Source organism: Pinus tabuliformis, chromosome 3_1 (genome assembly GCF_031772625.1).
Source record: "Pinus tabuliformis cultivar Carrire ecotype Pingquan chromosome 3_1, CPIR1, whole genome shotgun sequence".
Classification (NCBI taxonomy): domain Eukaryota; kingdom Viridiplantae; phylum Streptophyta; class Pinopsida; order Pinales; family Pinaceae; genus Pinus; species Pinus tabuliformis.
Window position 1 is genome coordinate 664,533,703 of NC_142301.1, and position 18,770 is coordinate 664,552,472.

General features: G+C 38.7%; 1 protein-coding gene across 1 annotated transcript in view; it reads left to right on the forward strand.

Moving 5' to 3' along the window:
- The window catches only part of ATSAC1 (Phosphoinositide phosphatase family protein), a 309,707-nt gene that overhangs the window by 111,746 nt on the left and 179,191 nt on the right, over positions 1 to 18,770 (forward strand). Inside the window, exon 5 of the mRNA XM_089411723.1 lies at positions 1,865 to 1,941. Within this exon, the coding sequence (XP_089267849.1) occupies positions 1,865 to 1,941 (77 nt within the window). The remainder of the gene's footprint in view (positions 1 to 1,864; positions 1,942 to 18,770) is intronic.

Below are 18,770 nucleotides of genomic sequence, written 5' to 3' on the forward strand. Positions count from 1 at the left end.
GTAAATAAAGAATTATATAATTAATTAACTTATACAATTATATAATTAATTAATTGTATAACTTAATTAATAATTTATATATAACTTTATAATGTATAGATATAAGTGGGGGGAAATGGTTGGAACGGTCAACGTAAGATAGTGGAAGCGTGACAGTTGATAGTGGCAGGGTTTGACAGTTGGGGAGGGAACAAGACGACGACAGACATAGAGAACTTGAAAGATAGAGGCAGTGTAGGGTAAGAGATGGTTGGACCAAACAATTAACACAACGTCTATTTTAGAATAGTGGACAAAACTTCGATGGTTTGGAACAAAAAAAACGGTAGGGAACAGAAATGGACAAGCACAATTGTAGCAAAAGGAACATGTCGGATTGGGGACTGGGGATTTGATGTGATGACTAACGGGTTATTGAATGGGGTTGATTAGGGGTCGTGAGCGGCAGCTGGAGAGGTAGTGAGTGGCGGCATTGTGTGAAGCTAGCCAACTGTGCAACAATTATCTAGGAGCTTGGGAGTGGGAGCGAAAGGAGGAGCAGGGAGCGACATTTTCAATACTTCCCGGGTTGGGAGCAAATAGAGAGCGATTTTTTTATATAATATATATCGTTATATATTTTGATGCATATATGTCAAGAAAAACTTGTAGAATGATGAATTAGATATAAAAAGCATAAAAGCATGGATTAAACCATATAACACCAATCATCTAGAAGTTATACTCTTCATCAACCCTAACGAGGGTCCCTGACTTAAATAGCCTCAGGTGCCTTTACAAAAGGTTTGCGATCTTTGGATCGTGCCCTTCTTCCTAATTAACTATAATTAAGACAAGTTAATTTTTATACATAACAATTATCCACGTTAATAACCATTGTATATGGTTCTGGTGGTTTCCTTTTCGAAGGAAAAAATTACAACTTTATATTCTAGGAGAAAAAAGTTACATTCCAAATTCGCATGAGATACTGATCAGATAAACAGTCCAGAAGAGAAAAGTCATCTGCCTATCATTTCCCATTCTGATTCGTATTGTTTAAAAACCCCAAATGGCACAGGGCCAAAAAAAGGAACAAGTCCATAGCAAAATGATATTACATGTATATGAAAAATAAAAGAAGAGGAATAGGTCCTCTCAAAATGTCCTCCAATGCTATAAGCAGTCCATAAGAGCAGTCACAAATTCAGATTGAAGAGAAGAAGGGAGCTGTGCCCTGACCTCCCCTGCCCATTCCTCCTGAAAGTCACCCACCTGACCATTGGCAGCCTGTTTAGACAAACCTTCATCCTGAGTATTAAGTTCTCTAAAATTATTGAACTAAGCAATGGCAGATTTGTTGTGATCTATAAGGGGGACCAGGGCTTCGAGTCACCAAACACTTGCAAACCAACCACTTTTTTCTCAAGAGACAGCCTCATCAGAGATTTCAGAGCATGAAACTCTCTGCAATTGTTCAGAGCATTTCTGGTAAGCCATAGTCCCCAAAAGACTATCAAAAGAATGGGTCTGTGGTTAATAGAGTAGGTTCCTCTATTCTGGTGCTTACTAATGTAAACTTAAAATTCAATGGTTCAACTATGAATGAACTTCATAATTCGTGCCCCCTAAATTTTGTTCCAATTGCATTAAAATATCGATCATTTCTCAATTCAGATTTTCTGGTGCTTTTTACCTTTGAAATCTTTCTTCATTGTCTCTGGTGGTTCTAGAATCTGGAGTGAATACTTTTTTATGCTAATAATTTACAGTAAAATATTGTATTCCTTATGGCATTGTGGTTTACGTTTATTTCTTAAAAGCAGTCCATATTCTTTGACTATGATAAAGAAGTATTACAACTAAGATCTTGCTTCAATGGCAGGTGCGAGTGTCTGTCTTTGGCCGTGTGTTTGTTGTTACACTTATTTCAAGACGTTCTCGACACTTTGCCGGAACAAGGTGAATATATTTTATATGAAATCACACTCATTCTCAAACTCATTACAGATTCCACTTGTACTGCTATTACTAAAGATATTGTAACAAACGAGGGAGGCTTTTCCCTTTTGTTGCCTCTAGTTTTCGTGTATATATGTACATATGAACTTGCTAATGTTATAAGTGAAGATGATGGAAAGGGAGGATGATTAGATGCAGTATAAATTTATTTCTGCATTTGCAGCTCCCATCTTTCTGTTTTGTCTGAACCCATATAATGTTAGTTCTTTTTCTAAAGAAACAATCATGGCCTATGTATTTCAAGAAGAAAAGTAAATTTACATTCTGAAAGTGCTTTGGAGCATATAGACAAAAATGCCAGTCAAGTCGGATTAGAAACTGCATCTCTATATCCACTCAAGACCAGCAAAAAGCATCAGGATTGATGCTGTACAAAAGGGTTTGAAAAAAAATTAAAAATTTACCAGCTGCTTCAAAATAATAAACAGTTTGAACTTCATGCCAACAGTCCTGTTAACAGTCACACAAGGACCTCAGATGCTACCACGGTCGACTGTTCATAACTGAATTTAAAAGAAAATCAATCTATGATTTCGATTTTGAATGGATATCTATTTGATGGACTTCTGTTTTCTTGGATCCAGGATTTTGGGATTCTCACGTTACTTCATGGAAGCAACGTGTCCTCATATGGAGCCATATGTTGAACACATTTTGTCAAAGTTCCAAGGAAGCAAAAGTACCAATTTTTTTCAACAAGATCAGATCATTTATCAATAGTTTATATGTCCTTTTAAACTCATTTTGCAAGTTATGTACTGTAAATGATGCTAGTAAGACTGTGAATGTATGTAACAACCTAGGAAAGCCTATTATTTTGGCGAGAGTTTCATCCTAGGAGGTTTTTCGTCTCACTGATTCATTTGTGTTTTTAAACTCGGATGGTTAGCAGAGTTTTTCCTTCCATTCTCACCCCAAAGCTAGGGTGGAATTATTTGTCAAAGTCTTAGGTAAGTCCTAGTGTTTAGTCGAGTCTAATGTAAAAGTGATTTGGGAATAATTTAAGCTAATTGGCTAAATTATTTGATTACAAATCACTTAGTCTATTAGATCATATTGTGTCGCAGATTGGGTATGTTTTTTAAGGGTCTAAGCCAAATGGGTATTCCCCTTGTGAGGGTTGAAATTGTAAATCTTATGTAAAAAATATTTTAATGCATGGTCCCTCATGCATGGACACCATGGTTAAAATATCAGAGGGTGAAAAAAAAAATTAATCCCTTCATGTGTCAATTAATTAATTTTCTGGCAAAATTAAATTAAAATCCTAAGCCAGAAATTTAATTAATTATAGTCAAAATTAAAATGATTTAGGAAGATTAAATTCTCCAAGTGAAAAATTTGTTTGTCTTAGAAGTATTAAGTTTTGGAGTTTCTTCACTAGGGGAATATTGGATATTTCAAGAAAAATTGGCCCTTCGGGCCTTGGTGGTTAAGTCAAAGTTAAATTTTCGAGGAAATTAGATCAAAATAATTAACTTTGAACTAATTAAAATGGAATTAAATGATAAATTCGAAAATTCCTCAAAAATAAAATTCAACGGCTAAGATTAAAAGATGATCAAGTAATTTCCAACGGCTAAGATTAAAAGATGATCAAGTATTTTTCAACGGCCAAGATTATTTTGACAAGGATCAAGGGAACTCGCTGTTATTTTTCACTTGGAGGATTTATCTATAAAGTAGAGAGTCACTTGAGTCTCTAACCATCTGATTTCTGGCTAAGAAATTACTGTTGATTTGATTTTTAAGATCTAACACTTTCTTGTCTCATTGCAAGTTTACAAAAAATTTCTGAATTTTGCACTAAAAACACTTCTACACGTAAGCTCTAAATCTTTGATCTTGTGATTAGTTTAAGTTGTTTTAACACTTGAGATCTAATTGGCATCATTGTGTTTGACATCTATTTGAGGTCTTGTTAAGAAATCATTGGATAATTTCTCTAAGTTAGAGATCATAATATTAAGAGGTTTTAATATCTTGGTTGTCTATATTAAGCACTTGGCATCTTAATTTTCATTGGTTATCATTCTAAGTAAGTATCTCAACATTGGTCATTTGACATTTTCTAAGTATCTTGTGGAATATTGTTGAATATTGGCACTCGTGTCTCTAAGCATTTATCTTGTTTAAGATTGTTATTTCATCATTGTTAAGTACTCTTGCTATAAGATAATTCACACTAAGTACTTAAATAATATAAACAGTCTTAACTCAAGAAGACTTCATTCAATATATCTTGCATAAGCATCCTAGGACTTAGTTTGCATTAATAATTTACCTCCAAGCGTAAGCTTGGTTGAGAGACTCCTAGGGCAACCCTTTTCCAATTAGCTTGAAGGATTCAACTCTTCTTAGTGGTTAACACAATCACCTTGCAGTCGTTAGAGCCACAGTCTTTGTAGCGCCAGAGGCATTGGGTGGGTGGAACACAGGAGGAGGTATCGTTAATCAAACCACTGCCTGCTTCCTGTTGGCTTCCATTTCACACCCTACTTTGAAGACTGTTTCTCAAAACAGTTAAGGGAGAGGTTCAACTTAGACTAGTTATTTAAGCTAAAAATAACCAACATCCTTGCATCACACCTAGCTCTTAGGAATTGCATATCATATATGATAGTCTATCATATTAAGAAGCGGGTGTCCATTCGGTTACTTGATTTCAATTTATAATAAGCAAGAATTGTTACTCCATAAGGCATTCATCTCATCTTAAAATCTAATCTAATCTTTAATCTTGTTAAATTCTACCAGTTATCTAGGTCACTCATCTGTGCTTCCGAAGTAAGTTGGTTCCCAACTTGTTTTCCTTCACCTCATTCCATAGAGACTGCCCCCCATAGGTTGTTGTTAGGAGACAACTAGAACAGAGTGGGTGGGGATTAGAGAGACAGCCCCCGCCCTGAGTAGTTGTCGCAGTGCGTATACTATCAAGGCGACAACATTTTTTGGCACCGTTGTTGAGAATAAGTTTATCTTGTTCTCTCGGCGCTAGAACGACATCCTCTTTTATCATATCATCTTGTAATCCTTCATTCTTCATTCATTGTCCCATCAACACCACACTTTTTGTTACCCTTCTTGCTCGTTCTTCATCTTCTCATCAACTTATCTATTGTTCTCTCACTAATCTTCTCATCTTGTTTATTCACACCATTAGCACCTAGTAGCTTGGTTAACCCCGCTCCTAACCCCGAAAAGGTTCTAAGAGCCTGGTTAAACAAATTGCATTCTAGAGATCGTTTAAATTTTCTCTAACAGGAAGCTCTCCTTGATCTCCATTTGCTTTTCATCAACCATGCTATAAGTCAAGACATCATGGTTGACTTCTACAGGCCTTGTAACTTCACCAACATTCAGGGATATCTGCATGATTTGCCGAATGAGTCCACTATGAGTAAGTTGCCTCCCTTCTAGATAGATTGATTTTTTCACCTTTGTCTCGAGGATGAACCACATTAGATGGTTCGAAACGTCGACCATAACTTAATGATGTGATTAATCTAAAAGATAATCTCATAATCATTATGGATTACAAAAGTCTAAAATCAAGCAATGCTATTAATGCTGAAAGTCACATAAAGAAGTTCAATTTCTTTATCCAAAGATTCGCTCATGCTTATGCTTATAATCACGAGGATGTTCAAATGAAATTATTTGTGAATTCTTTAAAGATAATGTTTTCGATTGGTGAAACCAAAGCTTACAATATCTTCGACTCCTTGAGATCCCTTCTTGATGCATTGAGAGATAAGTATGGACATAAGAGGGAAGGAAAGTATTTGATTAAAAAATTCAACACTATTAAGAAAAAAGAAAATGAAACAGTTGTAGAATTTAAGCAAATATTTAATAAGCTATTAAGAGACATGACTCAAGAATACAAGCCTCCTGACAAGACAATTCTGGAACAATATCTTAAGGCTAACCCCGTAGACACGCAGTATGAGATGAGATGTGCCCATCCCAACACTTTAGCTATTGCCCAAAGCACAGTTGAGGAGTTGGAAAAAGATAAGACGACCTTTGGAAAGTCAGATATCCATGGTTTCGGAAGAATTTAAGTCAATTCTAAGGGGAAAGAGGTTAAAGAGGAAGAATCTGAGATAGTTAAAGAATTGACCTGATTTATGAAAGAAATGAAAGTTGAACATGACAGAAAGATGAGAGAGATGCAAAATCAATTAATACAAATGGAAAGGTCCAGAATGCATATTATGCCGCCTAGAAATAACAATAACAACAGGGGTAACAACAACAATCCATGACTGAGAAGAAATCCACTAAATGATCGAAGGCCTCCTACACCATATTAGTCTACCAATATGATTGATGAACCCGTTCCTTTTTGCAGATCTTGTGAGAGTTTTCATGAAGAATGTACATGTGCCTTTGCTAGAAGGATCTTGGAGGAAAGTAGAAATCAACAGGATAATAAATCGAGTCAAGATAAATCCAAGGAAAGTCGATCTGCTGATATCATATCTTCATCTTTTGCCATCAATACTTTCAATGAAGAAAACGGCCCCATTACTTAGGCATATGGTGAAAAGCTATCTCAGGAGAGGATTCTAGAGCTCGCAGAAAGTAAAGGTTATACCAAGAGAGATAAGAATCAGAGTCAGAATAGACAAGTTCATGCTAAAAGGTATAAGTTTGGCCTAAAGGTAGATTAAACAACATGGATCAATAATATCAAGATGGCAGTCTCAGTCTTAGAGTTGCTGAATATTAAAGGACTTAAACTACTATATGACTAATGAAGACCATCAATCTTTCTTCTTGACTTTGGACATAAATGACCGTTTGCTCCAAAATTGCATGCTTGATTCCAGTGCATCTGCAAATGTTATGACTAAGAAAGCTATAGAACAATTAAGCTTAAGAATATCTAGACTTTATCATAACATTTGCTCAATGGATTCTAGAAAATTTGAAGTCCTTGGTGTGGCTAAATATCTACAAGTCTTATTCGCTGATTACCCAACCAAATCATCACCATGGACATAACAATAATTGATGTGCCATATGTGTGGGGAATGCTTCTTTCTAGGGAGTTTGCAGCCGATCTGGGTGGTTATATTCGGATGGATCTATCTTATGCTACTGTTTCATGAGCAACAGGTGGCATGGTCAGATTGTATAGAGAAGTAGAGAGAAGGTATCATGTGGAAGTCCCGAAGAGATTAGAAAATGGTGAACAGGTTATTCCACAGGAGCATCTGCCTCATTCGAGTCAGAGTTTGTTCAACCAATTTGTCATTTTTCTACATTCTACACCCATACCCTCCTCCGAGCAAAAAGAGAAACAAATTATGGTTTGACAAAGATATGCAACATAGTGACGAGTAGTTACACCGAACAAAGAGGGTCAAATTTCAGCAAGGGACATTTGACAAGTGTTAAATTATGGTATGTTCTATGCTTATGATCAATTTACTTCAAATCTTCTTATTAGCGCAATATCAATTTCTAGCATTGCCATCACATCAACATGATAGTAAAATGCAGATAGAACATAAATGTAAACAACAGAAGACAAGCCAAGACAAGAGACACAAGATGTGGCACCAACTAGGGACAAACCCCAATGCGGGGAAACTCCTTGATCAATTATTCTATGTTCTTCAATAATTCAACATAGAGAGAGAGATAGTACAATATCACAAATCTGTGATTTACAACAACAACAATATAGTCTTTGATCAGCGAGATCAAGGCTAGTTAAACAACTTCCAAAAGACCTTAAATCAACCTAGGAGAACTCGACCTCCAACAACAATAGATAGCAGCCCAAAACAGTGAATGCAAGGAGGTCAAACATCTGTCAATGCTACAACAATATTGCAGTCAACCCTAACCAGTCAACGCTGTCCCAAACATATGCTCCAATAGGTCAACACTAGGCTGTCTAGCAATGCAGCTAGCCTAGGAGAGCTTGCCCAACCCACGAACGCAGTCAACTTCCTCTTCGTTGGTCAAACACATGCATAATATAGCCTTGCTGCTCCACAGTCAGCCCTAGGTCAATGCTGTCACAAAATTGACCTGTGTTCTTCCTTCTCCCATGTGTGAGTGCCTTCCTCCTACGAATACCCAAGAGACTAGGAGAGAGAGGAATGAGATGGTGAGATGAGTGTGCTAATGCGTCAAGGTCTCCTCTTCTTATATGCCACGTTGATGATAAGCTGGGGGTGTAAAACACTATTATGCTTGTTGGCCAACCTTGACAAATTGTCAAGAAATACAAAAAATTCATATCTCCATGAATACATGTTGGAATCGGATGATCGTTAGATCAATCTTACTCTTGATGAGAGGAATCCAAGAAAAATATCATCTGCCATAAATAAGATGACCCATATGGAGTTTTGCCCTAGTTTCCAATTTTAGCACTCCCTCTCAACTAGGGAGAACTCCATTTGCTAATCCATTTGTCTGCCGGTACTATCTCTGCCATCAAATGCACTGCCCTGCACTACTTGTTTCTGCTCTGGTCTGGTCTGCTGAACTATGAAGAAGAAGAAATGATCGAGAATGTATCATACCATCCTCCACTGACGTGAAGTCAGTCCAATGAAGAGAGTGTGTCATACCACTCTTACTGACCCGAAGTCAGTTCCAAAAGAGAGTGAGTTATATCACTCTTACTGACCCGAAGTCAGTTCCAGTTGATCCCAGATCAATGTCATCCTAGCATAGGGAGTACGGTAGATACACGATGTGTCCATCGGTACTACTATGGTCCCTATCCTCATTTCCCTACTCATTGGCCAGATGAGAGGTACTTCCCATGAGTCCCAGACTGCATGGGTAGGATGTCTTAGTAGGAGAAGGATGAACCACTCATCCTGCCTACATGTGCCTTGGGGTATCACAGTGGAAGGTTGAATCATTCACCCTGTACATAGCACACCACTAGGGGAGGGTGAGTCACCCTATGGTCGCTCGTCGCTCCAAGAAGTACCCCAATCATGTCGGAGCTCCCAGAGTTCAATGTATGCATCATACAGGACCCTCATGATAGGGTCTCTCCATGACTCCTAGTCATTCTCGGAAAGTCAAGAATTTGACCTTTCCCAGGGGCTTCATCAGAATGTCGGCGACTTGCTCATCAGTCCCAATATGATGGAGCCTTATTGCTCCTCGTTTTACCATATCCCAGATAAGGTGGTACTTGATATTGATGTGCTTGGAGCGATCATGAAATACGGGATTCTTTGATAAACGAATCCCACTCTGGTTATCGCAGAGGATCACGGTAGTATCCAGTGTATGTCCAAACAACTCCCTGAAGAGCTTCCTCAACTAGACAACCTCACAAGAGGCCATACTCACAGCAATGTACTCTGCCTCGGTGGTGCTCAAAGCCACCAACTTATGCTTCTTGCTCATCTAGGATATTGAGGCAGAACCCAAAGAGAAACAACACCCGGAAGTGCTCTTTTGGTCCACCTCACTGCCTGCTCAATCAACATCAAAATACCCATATAGCCTCACGTCTTTGGCAGTGTATCTCAACCCATGAGTGATTGTGCCCCGAAGATATCTCAAAAGATTCTTAGCACCAATCCAATGTGAGTGATGAGGCTCAACCATATATTGGCTCAATGTGTTGACTGCAAAACATATATCCGGACGGGAGTTCACCAAGAGCATCAATGCTCCTATGAGTTGACGATACTCAAAAGCATTTCCCAAAACAGGTCCGACAACACTACCGCATAACTTCTTGAAGTTAAGCTCCATTGGGGTAGTCACGGGCTTGTAGTCCACCATCCCAAATCTCTTCAATATCTTCACCACATATTTTCCTTGAGATAGGAAAATTTCTCTTGGCTTTTGCCAGACCTCCAGTCCTAGGAAATATTGCATCAGTCCTAGGTCCTTCATTTCAAATTCGGAAGCCAACTGCCTCTGACATTTGTGAATGAGAGGGTCTGCACCTGTTAGGAAGAGGTTGCCAACATACAACACTAGTATTAGAGGCTTATCATCTTCAACCTTAAAGTAAAGGTTGGATCGACTTCACTCCTAGGGAATCCCAACTTCATCCAGTAGCTATCGATCCTCTCATACCAAGCTCGGGGTGCTTGCTTCAGCCCATAGAGGGCTTTCTTCAACCTGCATACATGAGATTCCCAATTATGAATCTCAAACCCCTCGGGTTGTTCCACATAGACTTCTTATTTAATCGAACCATGCAAGAACGCGGTCTTGACATCCATCTGATGTAGGTTCCATCCTTGCGAAGCGGCAAGGGCTATGATCGAGTGGATGGTGGTGTATCGGGCAACAGGTGCAAATATCTCATCATAATCCACACTTTCCTTTTGAGAGAAGCCTCGAGCAACAAAGCGAGCCTTGTACTTTTCAACACTCCCATTAGCTCCATTCTTTATTTTGTAAAGCCACTTTGAGGTGACAACTATTTTGTCCTGGTGTCTGGGGACCATATCCCAGACTTCATTCTTTATGATGGACTTGTATTCCTCATTCATAACATCCTTCCATGCTTGATACTTCATGGCTACTTCGAACAATGAATGCTCATTTTGAATGATGGTGCTCATAATGGTCAAGTATCCATGATACTTGGTCGTCTTCTTACTTTCACGGAAAGTCCCTCTGGGTGCAATATGTCTCTCGGCATCTTCTGGGGTCCCCCTAAGCCATGAGTGCCTCTTCCTAGCAGAGGAAGGCTCTTGCGGAGGGGGATCAATAGGGTCCATAGGTTCTTCCACATTGGGCATCGTCTCATCTTCCTTCTCATCCGGCTTCCTGGTGTTAACTTCTTTATCTTTCCTTAGAATAGGAAGATTGTTAACCTTTGCTAAGAGCCATATTTTTGTCAAAGGTGACATCATGACTTATCTCGACTTCCCTTTGACCAGCGACAGATTCTATAGCCCTTGGAATTTTCGCTATAGCTCACGAAGATTCCTTTCTTTCTAGATGCACCCAATTTGCTTCTTTTCTCTTTCAGCACATGAAAATATACGGGACTTTCAAAAACTTTAAAATGAGAGACATCAGGTTTCTTACCTGTGAACATCTCTTCGAGGGTTTTGGAATCCAATGCTTGATGAGGGCATCGGTTTTGAACATATACAACGGTGTTTGCAGCTTCGACCCATAGAAACTTCGGAAGCCTTTGATAATGGAGCATGGAACGAACAACTTCCATAATCGTACGGTTCTTCCTCTCAGCAACACCATTCTGCTCAGGAATGCATGTTGTTGTGGTCTCCCTCTTAATGTCTGCTTCTTTGCAAAAGTCATGTAACTCCTTGGATTCACACTCGGTCCCATTATCAGTCCTTAAGATCTTGATCGTCTTCTTGGTTTGATTCTCAATCAAGGCTTTGAAGTGACGGAACTAGGAGAACACTTCATCCTTCTTTTTCAAGAAGTATATCCAAGTCTTGCGAGATTAATCATCTGTAAAAGTGAGTTAATATAAATATCCTCCCAAAGAGTTCACGGGCATCATACTAGATATGTCGGAGTGAACCAACTGCAAGATGTCAGAGGTCTTGCTATGGCTAGAGGGGAATGGTCCCCTTTTGAGCTTTTTGTCAGCACATCTCAGACATACTCCTTCATGCTCCACTTTGAACTCGGGCATCCCTGTCACCATCTGTTTGACATCGGGTAGAGCCTTATAATGAAGGTGGGAAAACTTTCGGTGCCATAGTTCAGACTGTAGAGATGTGTTGCAATACATGACTCCCAGCGGACTTCCTCCAACTTGATATAAAGAGTCAACCCGGAACCCAAGAGTGAAAGCATCTTTAAATTTCTTTTTCCACACACGTACCTTGCCATCAATGAAGGCCACCTTGTAGCCTTTGTCTTCCATTGCCGAAATGGACACCAGGTTCTTCTTGAGATCAGGTACATATAGGACTTCTTGCAAATGGATCGTGTTACCTTGATTTAATTGAAGAGTAACATTCCCTACACCCTTTACGGTATAGGTGTAATTGTCTCCAAGAATAATCTTCATGTTTGTCTCCTTCTCTATCAGATTAGAAAGGGCTTCCTTGTAACCTATGAAGTGCCTTGAGGCACCACTATCAATAAGCCAATTGCTCAACAAGTCCGGAGGAGAGAGAGCCAATATTAGATAATATTCATCTTGCTTATTGTTAACAACCTTTGATTCATACCTAGAGTTCCTTGCTTTCTTGGAGGGTTGACCACTTCCTTAATTTTCTGTATTCCTCTTTCCTTTGCCATTGAACCTGCGATTGCTCTGATTGTGGTAGGAGTTGCCCCTGGAGTGATTTTGATCATCATCATGTGATGTGTCCTTTCTATTTGGACACTCCTTCGCATAGTGGCCAAATTTATTGCAAACGAAGCATCTGCCCTTCCCTCCGCCCTTCGATTTGGTCTTTCCTTTGAAGCGACCTTTTGACCCAAAATTATTTCTCCTTTTGGCATGAGAGGAGAAAGTAGTTGGGTTGCCTTTGCTTGAAGGCATTTTTTGCTCCACCATCCTTGTCTCTTCTTGAATGCATCTCGACATCAATTCTTCAAATCTTAGAATTCGATCATTGGTGAGAAGAGTGGTTCTAAATACATACCATTCGGATGGGAGCCCTCCAAGGGTAGTGATGGTTAGTTCCCTGTCAGAAATGAATTCTCTAATTGATAGGAGATCTTTCTTGATCCCAGTTATCCTTAAGAAGTAGGATTGAATATCTTTATCCTTTCCCTTGTTAATATCCTTAAACTTATTTTTGAGGAACAAAACTTGATTTGCATCACTAACTTTAAATAAGCTTACCAATCTATCGTAGATCTCCTTGGAGGTGTTCAACTCGGAAATGTAGGCCAGCAGACACTTGCCAATTGAATCTTGGATGATCTTCTTTGCTTTGACTTCACCCCTAGTATATTTGTTCCTTGTAGCAACTGGTGCATTTGATGGGAGCTTCATAATTCTAACCCTCACATGGTCCTGTTAGCGCTTGAAATTTCACCTCAGGCTGAGAAAGGTAAACCTCAAGGCTACATCAAACCATTTAGCCTCGTAGCTAGCCCTACGGGGCAGGAGAAGGCTCTCTCCGGTCAATCTCGGCAGATCTTCAATGGGATGAGATGACCAATAATGGTAACACTGATATTAGGCTAGTAAACCGATTAAAAAGGTTGATTTGGGGTTTTTTGGGTTTTTGGTGGCAAATTGAGGAATTGCAATTTTGGGTGCGGGGATTTGACACAGTTTCTGCAGGGGGTTCTTTGGGCGAGGTAGGAGACCGTATTGATGCCTTTGATTGAGGTGAGTGGATAGAAAAGACCGGTGAGGAGCTAAGGAGAGCAAATAATACTTTGAATTCTCCTTAAACAGTAGAAAACATAGAAATTAAACAAATTTAAAAGCAGAGCATGGCAAGCATGAATTCTTACTTTAACGCTTCATTTGTTTAATATGCAGAAGTAAAAGAAAGGAAATGAAACACATAATAAGCTTACAAGAACATTGAGAAACACACCATCAACACATGAGTCCACAAGAATCCCAAAGAGGACTGCAAAATCCTGGTCTTCCTTAGCAAAAAATTGCAGAGATACAGTGAAATAATACAATGATAGCTTCTCCCTCAAGAGTCCAACCATGAAAATGAGCAAGAAAGTACATAATATAGATGATCTAACCTCTTTCCCTGCCTCCATGGGTCGAGCTCACTATCCTAGGAGCTGTTTCAACCACTTCTAAACTAAGCACTACAAACTAGGCAGTCAAAACAACTTGCCTCTATAAACTTGGAAACCAATTCATACATTTAATTTTTACCCTTTTCATAAATGAATCTTTTAGAAGAGTTACAAAAGGGTAAAAGTGTCTAAAAAGTGTCACAATTATATCAAAGAGGACCATCATTAACCTCAAAAAGTCAAATTGAGTCAAATCTGCGTTTTCTGGGCTGTACAGTGCATTTCTGGACAAATCTGCCTGACGGGTCGCGCCCCCCTGCCTGACGGGTCGCGCCCCGTTGGAGCTCTGTTTGGGGTACTTGCAGGTGGCCAAATTGAGCAAAAGTGGGCTTGTTGGAAAGGTCTGTGAATCTACTTTCCAACCCAACTGGAATTTTTGAATTTGGAGTTCATTTGCCCTGTCAAAAACCAATTCTCCCAAGACAGCTTTCTGCAGTTCAAAAAAGTGGCAGAAAGTCAAATTTTGCATGTATTTTGATCTTCTGGAGGCCCAAAACTCCATAAAAACTCAAATCCATCCATGGGCATATGTAACTTTGCATGACAAATCAGGAAATGCTGAGTTTTTGTGAAAAGGAGTTGCCCTGATGAAGGGTCGCGCACCACGCCCAACGGGTCGCGCACTTCTGACGGGTCGCGCCCGTTGTATTTTTACACTGTGGAAGACCCTCTGACGGGTCGCGCACCTGGCCTGACGGGTCGCGCACCAGTCCAATGCCCGAACTCGCTCTGTATTCGCTCCTTTCTCTCAATCACTCTCTCAAACCTCTCTTGCAAGCGTCTAGGATGCACAATGAGAGTGATAGGAGGGAATTTGGGGTTTTTATAAGTTTCATTTGAAAAAATTTCATTCACAAACCCACTTTCTAATGTTTTCTCTTTGACACTTTATAACACTGACTTTTTGGTTTCTTTTATCCTGAATTTGACTCATTGAGTGCTTTGACTTGATTCTTTTTGCAGGTAGATCATCTGAGGGATCTTGGCAAGGGGACCAGGGTTGCATTTTGTTCGCTGAAGACTTTTGAAATTTCATCACTTATTTACAAAAACTTGGAAAATGACCTTGGCTTTAAAAATAGAGTTTTTAAATCCAAGGTGAAGATTAGCTGTACCAGATAAGAAATCTTGAAGAAACACTTTTACAATCATCCCTCTGGCTTGCTGAATACTCATTGACTTTTCAAACACATGACCCTGTAAACATATTTGACCAAAACCCTAGACCTAGGAAATTGACCTCAAGACAAGATAAGACAAGCTTGAAAGAGCTTAATGACTGAAATGACCTGAACCAGCAATGCCAAGAGGGGTACAACACACCAACGCCTCCATCAGGGTTATGGCATGCCTAACGGGATGCAAAAATTGACACTGATGAGACACCTACATATGCAAACGCAAAGAGTTTTGATCGCTGATGGAGGGCTTAAGACCGACTCTAACAGGTCCAACACTTTCTGCTCTTCCAATGTCAGATCAAGAGACATCTTCCACCCATGATAGTCAGACTTCTCATGGAGCTTGTCTTCGGTGGGGAAGTGTGATGGGGAACCCATGAAGCCTTTTGACATTTTCCAACTGTTTTCGGTGATTGCTCTTGCTCTTGTTTGGGCTTTGTCTTCACCTCAACTCTGGTACCATGTTAAATTATGGTATGTTCTATGCTTAAGAGCAATTTACTTCAAATCTTCTTATTAGCCCAATATCAATTTCCAGTATCACATCAACATGATAGTAAAATGCAGATAGAACATAAATGTAAACAATAGAAGACAAGCTAAGACAAGAGACACAAGATGTGGCACCAGCCAGGGACAAACCTCAATGCAAGGAAACCCTTTGATCAATTCTTCTATATTCTTCAATAATTCAGCAAAGAGAGAGAGATAGTACAATATCACAAATCTGTGATTTAAAACAACAACAATACAATCTTTGATTGGCAAGGTCAAGGCTGGTCAAACAACTCCCAAAAGACCTTAAATCAATCTAGGAGAACTCGACCTCCAACAACAATAGATAGCAGCCCAAAACAATCAATGCAAGGAGGTCAATCAACAGTCAATGCTACAACAGTACTGCAGTTAGACCTAATCAATGAATGTTGTCCCAAACATATGCTCCAACAGGTCAATGCTAGGTTGTCCAGCAATGCGGCTAGCCTAGGGTAGGCTGCCCAACCCAAGAACGCAGTCAACTTCCTCTTCGCTGGTCAAACACATGCATAATATAGCCATGTTGCTCCACAGTCAGCGCTAGGTCAACACTGTCCCAAAACTGACCTGCGTCCTTCCTTCTCCCATGTGTGAGTGTCTTCCTCCTCCTACGCATACCCAAGAGACTAGGAGAGAGAGGAATGAGATGGTGAGATGAGTGTACTAATGCCTCAAGGTCTCCTCTTCTTATATGCCACGTTGAGGATAAGATGGGGGTGTAAAACACTATTATGCTTTCTGGCCGACCTTGATAAATTGTCAAAAAATACAAATAAATTCATATCTCCATGAATACATGTTGGAATCGGATGATCGTTAGATCAATCCTACACCTCTCGATGAGAGGAATCCAAGAAAAATATTAGCTGCCATAAGTAAGATGACCCACGTGGAGTTTGGCCCTAGTTGCCAATTTTAACAACAAGCAACCCATTGATCTACCAGTCAGCAGACAAATGCCCGAGATTGTGCCTCATCAATGACATCTAATGCCGTAGGGCATCGTTTTGTATAGTACCTCTAACCCTACTCCCTTTTATCTCATGTCATTATATAGTTTGATTTTACGCAATTTTATTATGTCTTTTATATTTCAGTTTGTTAGAGTAGATTTTTTTATTCTAGCAATATTTTCTATATATGCATAATGATTTTGATTTTGAATTGATATCTATTTTATGGACTTCTATTTTCTTGGATGCAGGATTCTGGGATTTTCATGTTACTTCATGGAAGCAACGTGTCCCCATATGGATCTAGATGTTGCACACATTTTGTCAATGTCCAAAGGAAGCAGAAGTACCAATATTTTTCAACAAGATCAGATCATTTATTAGCAATTCATATGTCTTTGTAAACTCATTATACAAGTTATGTAATGTAAATGATGCTAGTAAGACCATGAATGTATGTGACAACATAAGTAAACCTATTATTTTGGCGAGAGTTTCGTCCTAGGAGGTTTTTTCGTTTCACTGATTCATTTGTGTTTCTAAACACAGATGGTTGGCAAAGTTTTTCCCTCCAGCGTCACCCCAAAGCTAGGGTGGAATTTTTTGTCAAAGTCTTAGGTAAGTCCTAGTGTTTAGTCGAGTCTTATGTAAAAGTGATTTGGGAATAATTTAACCTAATTTGCTAAATTATTTGATTACAAATCACTTGGTCTACTAGATCATATTATGTCACAGATTTGGTATGTTTTTTTAGGGTCTAAGCCGAACAGGTATTCCCCCTTTGACGGTTGAAATTGTAAATCTTATGTAAAAAGTATTTTAATGCATGGTCCCTTAGACACCATGGTTAAAATATTGGAGGGTGAGAAAGAAAATAATTAATCTCCTCATGTGTCAATTAATTAAATTTTCTGGCAAAATTAAATTAAAATCCTAAGCCAGAAATTTAATTAATTAGAATCAAAATTAAAATGTCTTAGGACGATTAAATTCTCCAAGTGAAAAATTCATGGGTTTTAAAAGCATTAATTTTTGGAGGTCCTCCACCAATTGAGTATTGGATATTTCAAGAAAAATTGGACTCGTGGGCCTTGGTGGTTAAGTCAAAGTCAATTTTTTGAGACAATTAACTTAAAATAATTAATTTTGAGCTAATTAAAATGGAATTAAATGAGAAATTTGAAAATTCCTAAAAAATAAAAATTCAGCGGTTAAGACTAAAAGATGATCAAGTATTTTTTGACGGCCAAGATTATTTTGACAATGATCAAGAAAACTAGCCATTATTTTTCTCTTGGAGGGTTTATCTATAAATTAGAGAGTCGTTTGAGTCTCTAGCCATCCGATTTCTGGGTAAGAAAATATCGCTGATTTGATATTTGAGATCTAACACTTGCTTGTCTCATTCTGAATTTTGCACTAAAAGTACTTCTACACTTAAGCTCTAAATCTTTGATCTTGTGATTGGTTTAAATTGCTTTAACACTTGAGATCTAATTGGCATCATTGTGTTTGACATCTAATTGAGGCATTGTTAAGAAATCATTGGATAACTGCTCTAAGCTAGAGATCATAATTTTAAGAGGTTTTAATATCTTGGCTGTCTATCTTAGGCACTTGGCATCTTAAGTTTCATTGGTTATCATTCTAACTTCTAAGTAAGCATCTCAACATTGATCATTTGACATTTTCTAAGCATCTTGTGGAACCTTATTGAATATTGGCACTTGTGTCTCTAAGCATTTATCTTGTTTAAGATTGTTATCTCATCATTGTTAAGTACTCTTGCTATAAGATAATTCACAATAAGTACTTAAATAACTTAAACAATCTTAACTCAAGAAGACTTCACTCAATCTATTTTGCATAAGCATCCAAGGACTTAGTTTGCATTAATAATTTACCTCCTAGTATAAACTTGGTTTATAGACTCTTGGGAAACTCTTTTCCAATTAGCTTGAGGGATTCAACTCTTCTTAGTGGTTAACACAGTGACCTTGCAGTTGTCAGAACCACATTCTCTGCAGCGCCAGAGGCACTGGGTGGGTGGAACACAGGTGGAGGCATTGTTAATCAGGCCACTGCCTGCGTCTCGTTGGTTTCCATTTCACAACCTACTCTTAAGACTGTTTCTCAAAACAGTTAAGGGAGAGGTTCAACTTAGACTAGTTATTTAAGCTAAAGATAACAAACATACTTGAAACACACCTAGCTCTTAGGAATTGCATATCATATAGGATAGTCTATCATATTAAACAACAAATGTCCATTCGGTTACTTGATTTCAATATATAATAAGTAAGAATTGTGACTCCATAAGGCACTGGTCTCATCTTAAAATCTAATCTAATTGTTAATATTGCTAAAT